The sequence below is a fragment of the Chelonia mydas genome, chromosome 18 (assembly GCF_015237465.2).
Source record: "Chelonia mydas isolate rCheMyd1 chromosome 18, rCheMyd1.pri.v2, whole genome shotgun sequence".
Taxonomy (NCBI): Eukaryota; Metazoa; Chordata; order Testudines; family Cheloniidae; genus Chelonia; species Chelonia mydas.
This window is the reverse complement of record NC_051258.2, coordinates 8,185,646-8,198,886: the sequence shown is the minus strand read 5'-3', so window position 1 is coordinate 8,198,886 and position 13,241 is coordinate 8,185,646. Positions and strand designations below refer to the sequence as shown.

Below are 13,241 nucleotides of genomic sequence, written 5' to 3'. Positions count from 1 at the left end.
GGGCCAATATTTTCCCCTCTTCCTAACCTCACAAACACAGAAGAAAGAGGTCATTCGTAGATCTGAGATTATCTTTATCTCCATATTATGGCACCTGAATAATCTGCTCTCCGGGATCCGCACCATTGTAGGAATAGTTCCAGTCTGTGTTTATGCTCCATTAGGAAGAGCTGTGGGCTCACTGCTAATTCCCTTCCCTCTCCTCCCACAGATCTATGACCTTTCCCTAGATGCTTTGAGCCCAACTTTCTATTTCCTTTTGCCAAGCTCCAAGATCAGGGATGTCACATTTCTGTTCAATGAGGAGGGAAAGAACATCATAGTCATCATGTCGTCTGCTGGGTACATCTATACTCAGCTCATGGAGGAGGCGAGCAGTGCCCAGCATGGACCATTCTATGTTACCAATGTGCTTGAAGTCAACCATGAAGACTTAAAGGTAATCGTGGCTTTCCCTACTAACTTTTTCTCTCCCTCTGCTCCTGATGGTAAGAAGCAGCAGTTTCCTTTTCTTTCCCCTGTTCTAGCTCAATGAGAGTGCACTTTTTTCTGCAGAGAGAGAAATTCTGACACTGACTCTGACACCACTTGGAGGGTGGTCGTTGAGGGGGAAGGTTGAAATTAAACCCGTTGATCCAGTCATCTACAAAATTGAGCATGGTTTCCATGGTTGGATCTGAAGTTATGCCCAGCAGGATTTCATAGCAGGAAGATGGTTGCAGAGCAGCGTTACTGTCAGTACGATGCACTGCTAATGGTGCATTAGCTAGAACAGATGGGATCATCCACCCTTACGCAGGGTCTGCAGAGACACAAGCCTTTTTTTTGTTCGGTGTCAACACTACTGTGGGCCTGGTGTGCCCCACCCAGGCTGGCTAGTTTAAAATATTTCCAACGTCCATTCAACATCACTACCCCAGTCTACTCTGAAATGGGGAAATAGAGGAACTACAAGCCAAGAGGAAAGCGCTTTTGGGAGCTGGAGATGAGGAGGGGTTGGCATGCAACATTCTCTCACACAGGTGCTGTCTCGTGCACTACCTACAGTCTGTCGGCGTGCAATCTCAGTATCTTATTCAAAAGTGTTTGGAGTATCTCATGGTGTGCAGCTTAGTAATATTGTTGTTTGAAAGTTGCATTCTCAAAGACGTTTGCTGTGTTATGTGATAGGTGGAAGGGCAGATGTTGAAATATTGTACTTGTTCAGGAATTTAAAAGCCTGACCACTCTAGAGCTTTGAAGATGTGTGTTTAAATACCAGTGTTTTTTTCCTTGTCCCTACAGGACAGTAATGGCCAGGTGGCAGGAGGCGGCGTGTCTGTGTATTATTCCCATGTCCTTCAGATGCTTTTCTTCAGTTACTGTCAAGGCAAATCTTTTGCAGCCACAATTAGCAGGGCTACACTGGAGGTACAGCGGCTTTTCCCGATCAACATAAAGAGGTGGGATTGAGGGGCTGCCCCCCTCCGATTTCTGTTTCTTATTAGCTACAGTGGCTGTTCCCAGTGAAAGAAGCCAGCTTCCACTGCCCAAGGCTTTATGTAGAGAACCTTCCTGCAGTTGTTATATCTTACCATTTTATATGTCACCTCCTGCTTCTACCCTCTCTGTTTGTAGAACAGTGAGACTGAAACTAAACCCAGCTGCTTTTGCAGTGGGGTGTATGTTTAGTTTGCTCACTAGGATTTCACAGCACACAGGTGCCTTCAGAGCAATCTTACTGTCTGAGTGCAGAGCTTCCAATGGTGCAAGAACTAGAACTGATGGGATTATCCACCCTCGCAGAGGCTGAGGAGCAGGAAGTCTTTGTTTCCATTTGGCACAAGCACTGCAGTGGACCCTGAGCATTGTGCATATAAAGTCTTATTTTCAGGCTCCCCTGAGGGAAACCAATCTCTTATGCTATAAAAATGGCAAGAAGAAAATTCTTCTATCATTTGTTCTGACAATCAGAGCTGGGCATTCAGGCCACAGAGTCTCACTAGCTTAGCATGAAGCAGATATCTTGCATTCTATTTCCATGAATATCAGGTCCCAACATCTCGCTCACTCTAATCAAATGTGGCCTGGTCATTTTGCACAGGGGCTTTCACTTCTCTGAGAGTTAGATCTAAGTGGGAATTATGTTCTTGGGGAACATTTTCCTGTGCTTGTCTGTTTCCTCAGTGTTCATCACATGGCCATGGTGGAGCATGGAGCACTGTATCCACTAACACAGATGCTTTGCTCTGAGACCAGTGCTCTTCTATTCTGTCTGCTAGGATGCTGTCAAGTAATGTGGTGTTCTGCTATCACTCCCCTGCCAGCCTGATAAGAGAGCTCTCTAGTATAAGGTTAAAAAGATACTTCAAATCTGATTTAAGAGTAACTTTCATGTTTTTATGGTAGTGCCACTAGAATTTTATATACCAAACAAATGGGGAAAGATGTTAAAGAACAGGGCTGGGTGTCAGGACTTCTGGGCTCTCCGTGCTGCCACTGACTCAGCTGTGCAACTTTTTGCACTTCAGTTTCCCCATCTGTAAAATGGGGATAATACTGACCTACCTCCCAGGGATTTTCTGAGGTTGTTTTAATTAACCAAATACTTTGAGATCCTCAGGTGGTGATTTATTTGTCTTACTAGCTGGAATGAGAATTTTATTTATTTAGCTTGACTCCCCTTGCAGCTGCTTCTTGAGGTCATGTGAGCCTGCCCTTTTTCTCTTGCAGTTCAAATGGTGGGAGCAAGACCTCCCCAGCACTGTGCCAATGGTCTGAGGTGATGAACCATCCTGGGTTGGTGTGCTGTGTTCAGCAGACCACAGGTATTCCTCTGGTGGTCATGGTGAAGCCAGATACCTTCCTCATCCAGGAGATTAAAACCTTGCCAGCTAAAGCCAAGGTGAGTATTCTCTATCTTCTGCACTTCAAATTGACTTTCCTGTGTCTCTGTTGCTGCCATTTCTTCCAGGTTTCCCTTGCAGTGATGTCTTACAGCAAAGTCGTCCTGGTAATAGCCACTAACACTGCACTTGAAAGTAGTGTTTCAATACACAAACTGACTTTCCCCAAACCCACCCTTGTTTTTAAGGTGTTTTCAACCTCTGTTTACTCTTCTTTCTCCCTGCAAAGCCATTGAATCTCTTGCTCTATTGTAGCCTCTGTTGGCTTGAGTACCTGCTATCCCTGATACTTGTGTGACACTTATGTGACAAGCTTGTTCTCTGAGGCAACAACTTCTCTGGATCTTTCATTTGCTGGTGTGTAACCTGTTTCAGATCCAGGACATGGTGGCCATCCGTCACACGGCCTGTAACGAGCAGCAGAGGACCACCATGATCCTTCTGTGTGAGGACGGCAGCCTGAGAATATACATGGCAAATGTGGAGAATACTTCCTATTGGCTCCAGCCCTCCCTCCAGCCTAGCAGCGTCATCAGCATCATGAAACCAGTTCGCAAACGCAAGGCAGCTGCTATCAGTAAGGCTGCTTTCCTTTCATATCCTGTCTAAGTTGCCAGGAAAAAAATCAACAATGGAATAAATACATGGTCTGTGACCTTCTCCCCAGAAATAGGATCCTTCACAATCCAGTGAAGCCCCAAGCAACTCCATCAAAATTTTCCATTTAACTTCCCTTTCATGAGGAACCTATAACTTTTCAAATGTCCTTGCCCATCATTCAGAAGTAGGACAGCTCTCTTCATAAACATGATCATCAGTGGGGGACTGGATGGCTAAGGGAATTAGTAATGGAATAATGGAATCTTTCATTTCTAAATTGCTGGTTTGAATCTAGACTGGGTTGATATTAAGCAGAATTCATTACCACCTAATGGTGATTTGAGTGTGTCTTGTCCCTAGTGGACACACATCCACATCACACAGTCTCTGCTACAGCGGGCTGCTTTGTCCGCTTATCAGAAAACCAAGGACTGAATGAGTATGCAGATTGGATTACCCCCTCTTCGCTAGAGGCCAGCATTGAGGCACTTTGGTGGGATAATATGGAGAAGTGCATACTGCCACTGCCTATGCTGTACCTGTTCTGTAAAGAGAACTTCAGTCTTCAAGACTCACCAGTTCAGAACCTTTTGCCAGCGCTAGTCACATTTTTAAAAAAATTCCCTAGTGTCTAATGTTAACCTGTTATACAAGGGTCACGACTGAAAATAGGATCGCATCACATAGGCACTTAGGCATTTGGCTCTAGTAATCACCTTACTAGTAAACACCAGGGTTGGGAGTTATGGGGTTAGCATGGGATTGTTTTAATCTTTCAGCACGAATCTCATTTGTATGAGCTGCAGATAAGCTGAATAAGAGGACCTTTCCTAATTGAGCATGGCACATGTATCTGATAACTGCATAACTAATTAGAAAGTTATAGCATTCCCAAGAGATGTGCAGTCAGTCTGCAGTTGGAGGACTCTAGCTTCAGCTGTGTGTCTTTTTTTAGCCATTGGTGTCCTCTCTTTCAGCGACTCGCACCTCCAGTCAGGTGAACTTTCCCATTGACTTCTTTGAACACAACCAGCAGCTCACAGATGTGGAGTTTGGAGGCAATGATCTCTTGCAGGTTTATAATGCCCAGCAGATAAAGCACCGGCTCAACTCTACCGGCATGTATGTGGCCAACACCAAGGTAAATCAGACACTTTGGGAGCTCTCTTAAGCATTTACATAATTCTGTCATAAGGCTGCTGTGCTCTTCATCTGATCATGAGCAGTTGTTTTTAGAAGTGTACGTTCTCACTTGAATGGCCCACTGCCAATCCTGGAGACTACTGGCCTAGCCAACCCCATCAGTGACTAGAGGATGTTGTTTACAAATTTTGGTTGGTCACCCAATCTGAGTCCTCGTAAGAGCCAGCTTGGCATCAAACTTAGAGCCAGTCGTCTGCCACTAGGAGCTTTAGTTTTGTACCTCAGCTCTACCACTCTTTCACTGTTTTTGGTTTTCTTGGTCTTTTCTCTCCTTGACTGCTATTTTTCTCTCTGGCTCCATTCTTCTTTCCAACAGCAGAAATCCATCTTCCCAAATAAGTAGGCCTTTGAACCTCATTTATCTGCTGCTCCACCCAGTCCTTCCCAGCAGGTCCATGGGGTTGCTACTAAAGTTAGGTAGTGTAAGACGACAATTCCCAGGAAACATTCTGTTCCTATCATGGTGTAAACAGACCATCAGCATTGCAGTGAGGTGGGGCACAGGCCTTCCCATTCCAGGGTACTCGTGGTTAGAAATACCCATCTTCAGCTTTCCCTTCCTCAGTAATGATTGTCGCCTGCAGCCTGGTGGCTTTACCATCGAAGTCACTAACAACAACAGCACAATGGTGATGACAGGCATGAGGATCCAGATTGGCACTCAGGCAATTGAGCGAGCGCCCTCCTACCTGGAGATCTTTGGCCGCACCATGCAGTTGAACATGACCAGGTCTCGTTGGTTTGATTTTCCTTTCACACGGGAGGAAGCCCTGCAGGCTGACAAAAAATTAACCATCTTCAGTAAGTCTCTGGTCTTGGTTGCATGCTTTAACTACCTGCAAGCTAAATGTGGGTGTCTGGGGGCTGTTCCACTTCAGCTGTTAGTGGGCAGAGGTTCCACCAGGAATTAGTATTACTGGGACATAGCCACGGTTCTAATAATCCTGGGGTTCTGTAAAGCAGCTATTCATAGTGGGTCCAGCACCTCATTGCAGAGGACACGTGCTGCACCTCTAGTTGAGTTACAAGGATTCTGTGCTGAGGTAACATGGAGGGAAAGACATTAGAAAATAAGACCAAGCTATGTTTCAGAATGGATGAGTGCTGGGTAAATTGAGGGGCAAACCCTCTCGACTTGCTTGTTGGTATCAAAGAGAAGGAACCTCACTTCTGTGAACCTGCAAAATCTCTCTTGCTCATTGCAGTTGGGGCCTCTGTGGATCCTGCTGGAGTCACAATGATGGATGCCGTCAAAATTTATGGGAAGACCAAAGAGCAGTTTGGCTGGCCTGATGAGCCCCCAGAGGATTTCCCATCTGCGTCAGTGAGCAACGTTTGTCCCCCGAACCTGAATCAAGGAAATGGTACGGGAGACTTGGAGTCTGCTACCCCTGCTGCTGCCAGTGGGACTGTCCTGGAGAGGTATCTATACATCTCTCTCTGTATATGTGTGTGTGTATATACATTGTTTCTATTTGCCTTTAAAAGTTACTAGTTATACTGGTGCCCTGGATGCACTTGTGTGTCATTCTTAGCTGGGAGCTTTTATACTGGTAATGAAGTGTTCCTCATTTTCATATAACGTGACAATTCTATCATGCCACCAAAGAGTCAATGTGCAACTCTTCCAAAATGGTTTCCTGCTGCTCCCCTCTAATCTCCCATGTGGAGTTGAGGATGGAGCTTCATGCATTCTCCTTCACATTACCAATTGAGTCTGTCTGCAGCAACCTCAACCAGCCTCAGATGGCTTCTGTCTTCTTGCCACCTTTTCTTCTTTAAATCTGGGATCCTTTTACAGCCACCAAAGATCACAAAAGCTAGAGGCTATTTGAACCTAAACTCACTTCTGATGAGCTGTTTCTTCATTCCTCTTTTTAAGTTTCTGTGTGACCTTGCCTGACACACATTCTCCTCTCTTCTTTCTCTGTAGCAACTACTTGTGCTCGTAGGCCAGGGATTCCCACGCTTTTCAGTCTTGCAGTCCAACCATTATAATACTAGCTATTGCACGAGAGCCTGTCCTGGGACTCATACAATATCGAGGTGCGGGACGTGCCATGAACAGGAGTTGGGAGTGTATTTGGTAGAGGACAGAGAATTTCTGTTGCTTTCTTTTTTTCTACACTCAATTGTCTATCCCTGCCTCAGGGTCTTAGAGTCCGTGCAGCAGAGACTATGTGTAGCTGCAGAGCTAGTGGAGACAGAAGGCGGGAAAGTAAAATAAAGATAGATCAGATGACTCAGTGCAGAGAGAAACTAGTATGACTTTAAAAACTAGCCAAATTCATTGCTGGTGTAACTTGACTGACTTCATTGGAGATGCACAGAGGTTAAGTGGCTCTTTGGAGGAAATTTTGAAAGGCCATAGGCACTTAAGTTCTGTTGAAAGTCACCTTTGAAAATCTACCCCGTTATATTTTAGCTAATCAGTACTTCTTTTTCTTTAGGCTAGATCTTTCCTTCTTTTCTCTCCTCTGCTGCCCTATCTCCACCAGGTGTCTCCCTCTGTATGGAAACTTGAGCAGTGGGACTATGTTTTCATAAAACTCAAAGCTAGACTGATCAAATAAAGTATTTTTCTTGCATCCACTTTATTCACTACAAAATTCCCAGCTGCCTGGTGACCCCAAAAATGGGCTATGGACCCCTCAGTGGGAACCACTGTTGTAGACAAGAGGCAGTTTCCTATGGAGAAGTTTGGTGTCTAGACTCTGTATCCTTAACCTAGCCTTCAGTAGTGCTTTTAACCAATGTGCTTGGCTTCTCTGTGCTAGATGGCCTAGAGCTCCTTTAATTTGTTTTGCTGTTAGGGAAGTGGTGTGCTGCCCAAATAGAAGGAGTCATGCTTGGAATTACTGTATATATCGCTCTCCCAGCTTCCTGACTCCCCATTTAATTTGCCTTTTGCTTAGAATGTGTTCTAGGTAGTTTTCTGTGAGCTTCACACATTTTTTTTTCTTTTTCTTTGCTCCCCCAAAGTTCTGAAACTGAGTCCCTAACCATCCTGGACCGGTTAGTATGCCATCCTTTTCTCAGCACGAATGAGTGTGTGTCAGAGACAGAACACATGATGTGGCTTTTGTTGACTGTTTATTTTTTTAAGTGATATCTGCTTCTTTACATTCTGGTCATTGCATGGCAGAAGATTTAGCAAAATGTAAAGGTGTGGTGGATTGAGAATTTCTGCTGCATACAGTATAACTGTTGCCTGTTTGACACTCCTCAGCTCACTTTGTCCCTCTTTGTGCCTCTCTTTTTCTCCCCTTCTATTTCCCCACTGGTTTTGTGGACATATGAGGGGAAATAAACTGTTCAGTTGTTTGTCAGATAAGTGACCAGAGAACTTGCCCAGTCGTCATATTGTTTCTTCTACCCAGTTTTTAATCTTATGTTCTGCTCTCTCTCCTTGTTCTTTATGCTGTCTCCTCTTCCCTTTCCCCTCCTGATCTGTGTAGCTTTGCCCCTTTTACTCTGTTCGTTGTTGCTCTCTCCTGCTGTGTTGCAGTGCTCCTTTCGATGTGTCAGTTGAGCATTTTTGGCAGTCTCATTGCGAGGAATAGAGTAGTGCAATGAGGGAGAATTGGCACAAGACTGCAAGTCCTGAATAAGATTTTCCCTGCGGGCAAGCATTTTACTAATATGCCTTGCCCAGGGTCAAAAGTGGTCGACTGAAGGCTCTTGGATTTGGGTCTCTTTTGTAACTCATGTTTTGGACATACCTAGTTGCATGCCTAGTTCAGTTAATTTTACTGCTGGAGCATTTGGGAAGAAACTCTAAATTGGAAAGAGTGCCCTCTGAAAATAGCAAGTGAGTAGAATCTTGCTCCCTTAGAAAAAGCATAACCGACTTTTCTCATGTGTCATACCAACCCTTGATCTGTAGTCATATGTACATCTGTGGGCCATGGTGAATTGGTACTGTCAAGACAATCCAAGTTATCTCTGCCGCAGGCAGCATAAGGAAATGTTTTATCCTCTTTGGTAGAGAAAAGCCCCTGTCTTTCAGCTGTGGATTATTAAAGCAGTCCTAAGTTTGTCTGTGAGCGTGAGCCAGGTTTAACTCTGGTCTGTAACACAATGAAATGATATGCATGGTGCCTGTGGCAGGTTTTATCATGCTTTGATTTTGTACTTGGCATTTGTTAGCTGTTTCTGAGCTACTCATGACTGCAGCCTGCATAAAGCAAAGTGCTAAGGAGAGAAAAGGGTTGCTGTACTCAAGCCTGCTTTCCTTTCTCCCTTCAGGCTAGTAGTGAGTTCTTTAGAAGCACTGGAAAGCTGCTTTGCTGTAGGACCAGTCAACGAGAAGGCAAGTAACTTTCTGAATACATCTTGAGCTTTCAAAGATGCGGGAGGAGGAGTGAGATCAGCAGCAGCTCCTGCAGCCCTAGGGGCCTGATACCAGAAGAGAGCCGCATCCGTTTTGCTCAGAGCAGTGATCTGAAACTTGAGTTAGTGAAAAGCATTTGAAACTAGTTTTGAATGACAATTGGCATTTGCATTTTATTGCTGGTGGGGATTTTTGTACTGCAGAGTGACCTGGTTTGTGAATACAGCAGGGTGGGAGCCCAGCAAACCGAAGAGGAACTTTCTTGTGTACAAACCTGAAACACTGTCTAAATAATAAAGGTAGCCTCATGTCAAAGCAATATTGAATCAAGGAGGAAACCTACATTCCTCGGAGGGGATGGTAATGTAAGAAGGATGAAGCAGGAGTGATTGAGAAGTCAGACTTGCATGCCCATAGCACCTTCAGTGGTACATTTACTGAAGGCTTTTTGTCTGTCCCCGGGAACAGGAAAAGAGCAAGGCTGCAGCTCAGGATCTGGCTACCATATTACTATCAATGCCAGCTCCCTCCAGCGTTCAGCAGCAAACCAAGAGTCTCCTGGCTAGCCTGCACACCAGCCGCTCGGCATACCATAACCACAAGGTAAGCTGTTTGAGGGTTTTCCAAGCCTGCTGTAACTACCCAGTGTCATGGATGATGTACAAGATGCGCCCAAAGGGCATCTATTCTAGGCAACATGTGCCTGCTGGCTGTCTGCCTTCAGCTTCTGCTGCCTGCCTGTCCTTTCTTTCCATCAGAGAGTTCTGTAGTCATGACACTTTGAAGATTTTGATGTGAATCCATATTTTACATAAAGAGTAACTGTTAATCCGGGAGAAACACATGGGTATCTTGGGACATTCTGAAGTTAGTCTGCAAATTATGTCCTATAGGTCTGACATCTGCAAGGCAACCAGGTTTGAATCAAATACCATAGAACAATATCAGGTAAATCATGGTTAGACCTGAAAAATCTAGTCATACCATAAATATGTAGACTACTGCATCATCTAACCCAGTAAACAGCTGCAAATGGATACCCTGTTAAGTTATATAGAGAAATGAAAATCCATTCTCCAAGTGGAATTTATTTGTCACTGAGTGACTTCTACTGCTGCTGACACGTGTCAGTGATGGTGGTGAAGAGTTAACAGGGAATTCGCCTGTTAGTGAAGGCTAAACTGTCCCATCTACTCCCTCCCACACTGGCTCTTCAGACCTTTGCTGCTGCTGTTCCCTTGTTTCTCTTTGTCTTTAATAATTCTTGCTTTGCAGGATCAGGCCTTGCTGAGTAAAGCCATCCAGTATTTGAGCTCCTCCAGCAAAGAAGGGAAGGACCTGGACCCTGAAGTGTTTCAGAGGTTGGTGATCACTGCTCGATCCATCGCTATTATGAGGCCGAACAACCTGGTCCATTTCACGGAGTCAAAGTTGCCACAGATGGAAACAGGTGGATAAACCATTGAATTTCTATTTTTGTCTGTCTTGAACTTTCCCTTTGGATAGTTGTGTATATTTTATGTTGTTTTGTATGTGCAGCTGCTTTATATAAGGGCTGGCAGTTCCCATATGCATTTTATCCTCAGTGGTTCATGAGTGACCAAAGAGACTTCAGCTCACTGATATGTAAAGGCTCATGTGTTGTGTATTCTCTTTCCTCTCTCCCAGACTTTTGGGGTCTGCTGCCATCTGTTCTATATAGACGTTGGGTAGTCATTGCGGGGGCATCTAATTCAGAACATGTCATCACGTGGTGCTGGTGGCAAGTGTCCTGGACTAGATCCAGCACCAAGGCTTTTAAAGGGGTCAGCTGAGGCTAAAAAAAGCCCACTGTTACTAGCCTGGGGGAGGCGAAAGTCTGTCCATCCCCCCGCTCCTCCCCAGCCTCTAGCAGCTACTGGAATTGTTGAAGTTGGGGGAGTTGGGGCTTTAAATGGGGTCCCCTTAACATACAAAAAAATTTAAAAATCGAGTAGAAGTGGTAGGGACAGGTCTATGAGGATAACATTCATTAGACATTTGGTAGCTTTCCTGACCAAGGCATTGGCTGCCTTTCAGCAGTAGTCAACGTAAAATTAACCCAGTGGTGCCAGAGGGTTGCTAACAAACCCTCTCCCCTGCCCTGCCACTAGTGATGTCAAGCTTAAAACTCAACTCTGACAGTGAGAGATGTCCAGAAGATCTTGTGTCCACTGACAGATAGCTGGGGAGTGGAGAGGCAGGGAACATGCAATGTCTCAGATTATTTGGGTCTCAGGCTATTTAGAGTATTATACGTCAGTATAGAAAAAGATAGGCACCACTTCAAGCTCATGACGTGAGTTCCAGATTTAAATTAATTTTTCACGTTTTCCCCCGTTGCATAAAACAATGGTTTGAGTGTTACAATTTTCCTGACTTTCTGTGACCAGAATCCTGCTTTGTGAGTCTGTTTGGTTCTGATGGTTACTTTTCTCCCTTCACAGAGGGAGGTGAAGAAGGACAGGAAGCCCAGAAACACTCTGAAGGAGATGGGTGTAGTTTTATCACCCAGCTGGTCAACCATTTCTGGAAGCTACATGCATCAAAACCCAAAAATGCCTTCCTGGCTCCTGCCTGCTTACCAGGTATATTAAAACTGAACCTTGTCATTTGCCAAAGTGAAGCTTGTGTATTTTTAAAGCAGCCCATCTGAAATGAAGCTTGTAAAGGGATAAAATGTTTTGATATTTGCTTGCATATTTCCCTGTTAAATTATATGAATAAATGCCGATCTAATGCTTTTATATGTTGTACAAATACAAAAAGCATAAGAAATGATGGCTTACATACCTCGTCATAAGGATGGAAGTTTTTGCTGGTGTTGTAATGTTTTCCAAGTAATTATATTTTTTACACTATTAGGGAACTTGTCTGTATAAACTTCTTTTGGTCTTCATGTTTTATTATTTTTTATAATGCCAACAGTGTGCTAGTCTGTTTGCAGACAGGTACAAACAAAAGAGCCCTTCCTGAAGCGCTTAGTCTACATAGTAATTCACAATGCTACACTCTTGTTCCTATTCAGGTCTGACGCATGTTGAAGCCACAGTCAATGCTCTGGTGGACATTATCCATGGATACTGCACATGTGAACTGGATTGTATCAATACAGCATCCAAGATCTACATGCAAATGTTACTCTGTCCTGTACGTAATCTTGCTGTCATTGTTTGCTGGTTTCTTCTGTACCACTGATAGTGTGTGGAGAGTCTAACGCAGGCGGGGTGGTAGGAGAAGGCTAGTAGTGTGTGTGGTGGAGGCTGTATGGTCAAAGCCCCATGTACTCTGTGGCAACTTCTGCAGTTAGCTTCTACAGTCAGGCCCCTAGATTCTGTAACTCTGGATATTCTGTGGCAATCTCAGATACATTATAAAATGGAGGTTCTTGTTGAATTAAATGTGACTATGCGAAGCGCAATCAATGCAGTATCCCTGGTTTTATTTCATTTTATATTACATTCCATTTGTTCTATTTTGCCATTGACTTAATTTTATCGAGAACACAACTGACTTTATGGAAGCTGGCAGGAAAGAAGCTGAACTATTTGGCAGCTGGGGCTTTTGGCTCCTGGAAAGGTATGAGCAGTGGTTTAAGCACACTAGCTGTTTTGGCTATGATCAGCAGTGAAATAGATAAGTGTTGACATTTTAATCGGTACCCATTATGTGTCATAACTGGGACAGTTCATAGAAGCTCAGAGGAGCTATTGTTTCACACTCTCTACAAACTCAGACGTACTGAATTGCTTTTATACTTGTTTCATGTTTTTAAGGTCATCTTTGCAACCTTAAGGGCTAGATGCTTTTTTTAATAAATGAAACTTTTAGCGGCGGGTACCTGATTTGTGATAAAACTCTAACACTGAAATCATGAATTACTCAGGACCCCTTTTAGAGTATGTCCTTGGTCAACCTGTGAATTCCCAGTTTTCTAAAAGCAGCCATCTGTTAGAGCGTCATCTGATATCCAACAGTACTGTCCTTTGCATAATATGGGAGGGGTGTTGGGGCAGGACAGGCTGAAGACCTCTGTTAGAGATTTCATACCGGTTCAGCATGCCAATGTAAAGTTAGTCACTCCTCACGTTCCCTGTGATGAAATCTAGACATTGTAAGCTCAAAGTTGGTAGAAAAAAGCACAACGTAATATATGCATGGGCAGAAAGAATGTTTGACCCGATGCTCAAACCACAAAACTG

At 44.1% G+C, this 13,241-nt stretch overlaps 1 protein-coding gene across 5 annotated transcripts in view; it reads left to right on the top strand.

Moving 5' to 3' along the window:
• Positions 1 to 13,241, top strand: part of UBR4 (ubiquitin protein ligase E3 component n-recognin 4) — a 114,864-nt gene that overhangs the window by 43,367 nt on the left and 58,256 nt on the right. For 4 of the 5 annotated variants that reach the window (XM_043531898.1, XM_037881065.2, XM_037881066.2 and 1 more), the window contains exons 43-55: positions 212 to 439; positions 1,285 to 1,442; positions 2,713 to 2,884; positions 3,261 to 3,462; positions 4,463 to 4,626; positions 5,273 to 5,489; positions 5,894 to 6,110; positions 7,671 to 7,703; positions 8,937 to 9,000; positions 9,490 to 9,624; positions 10,297 to 10,471; positions 11,487 to 11,627; positions 12,068 to 12,189. In XM_043531898.1, coding sequence (XP_043387833.1) covers positions 212 to 439; positions 1,285 to 1,442; positions 2,713 to 2,884; positions 3,261 to 3,462; positions 4,463 to 4,626; positions 5,273 to 5,489; positions 5,894 to 6,110; positions 7,671 to 7,703; positions 8,937 to 9,000; positions 9,490 to 9,624; positions 10,297 to 10,471; positions 11,487 to 11,627; positions 12,068 to 12,189 — 2,028 coding nt within the window. The remainder of the gene's footprint in view (positions 1 to 211; positions 440 to 1,284; positions 1,443 to 2,712; positions 2,885 to 3,260; positions 3,463 to 4,462; positions 4,627 to 5,272; positions 5,490 to 5,893; positions 6,111 to 7,670; positions 7,704 to 8,936; positions 9,001 to 9,489; positions 9,625 to 10,296; positions 10,472 to 11,486; positions 11,628 to 12,067; positions 12,190 to 13,241) is intronic. The other variant, XM_037881067.2, reaches the window with a different exon arrangement.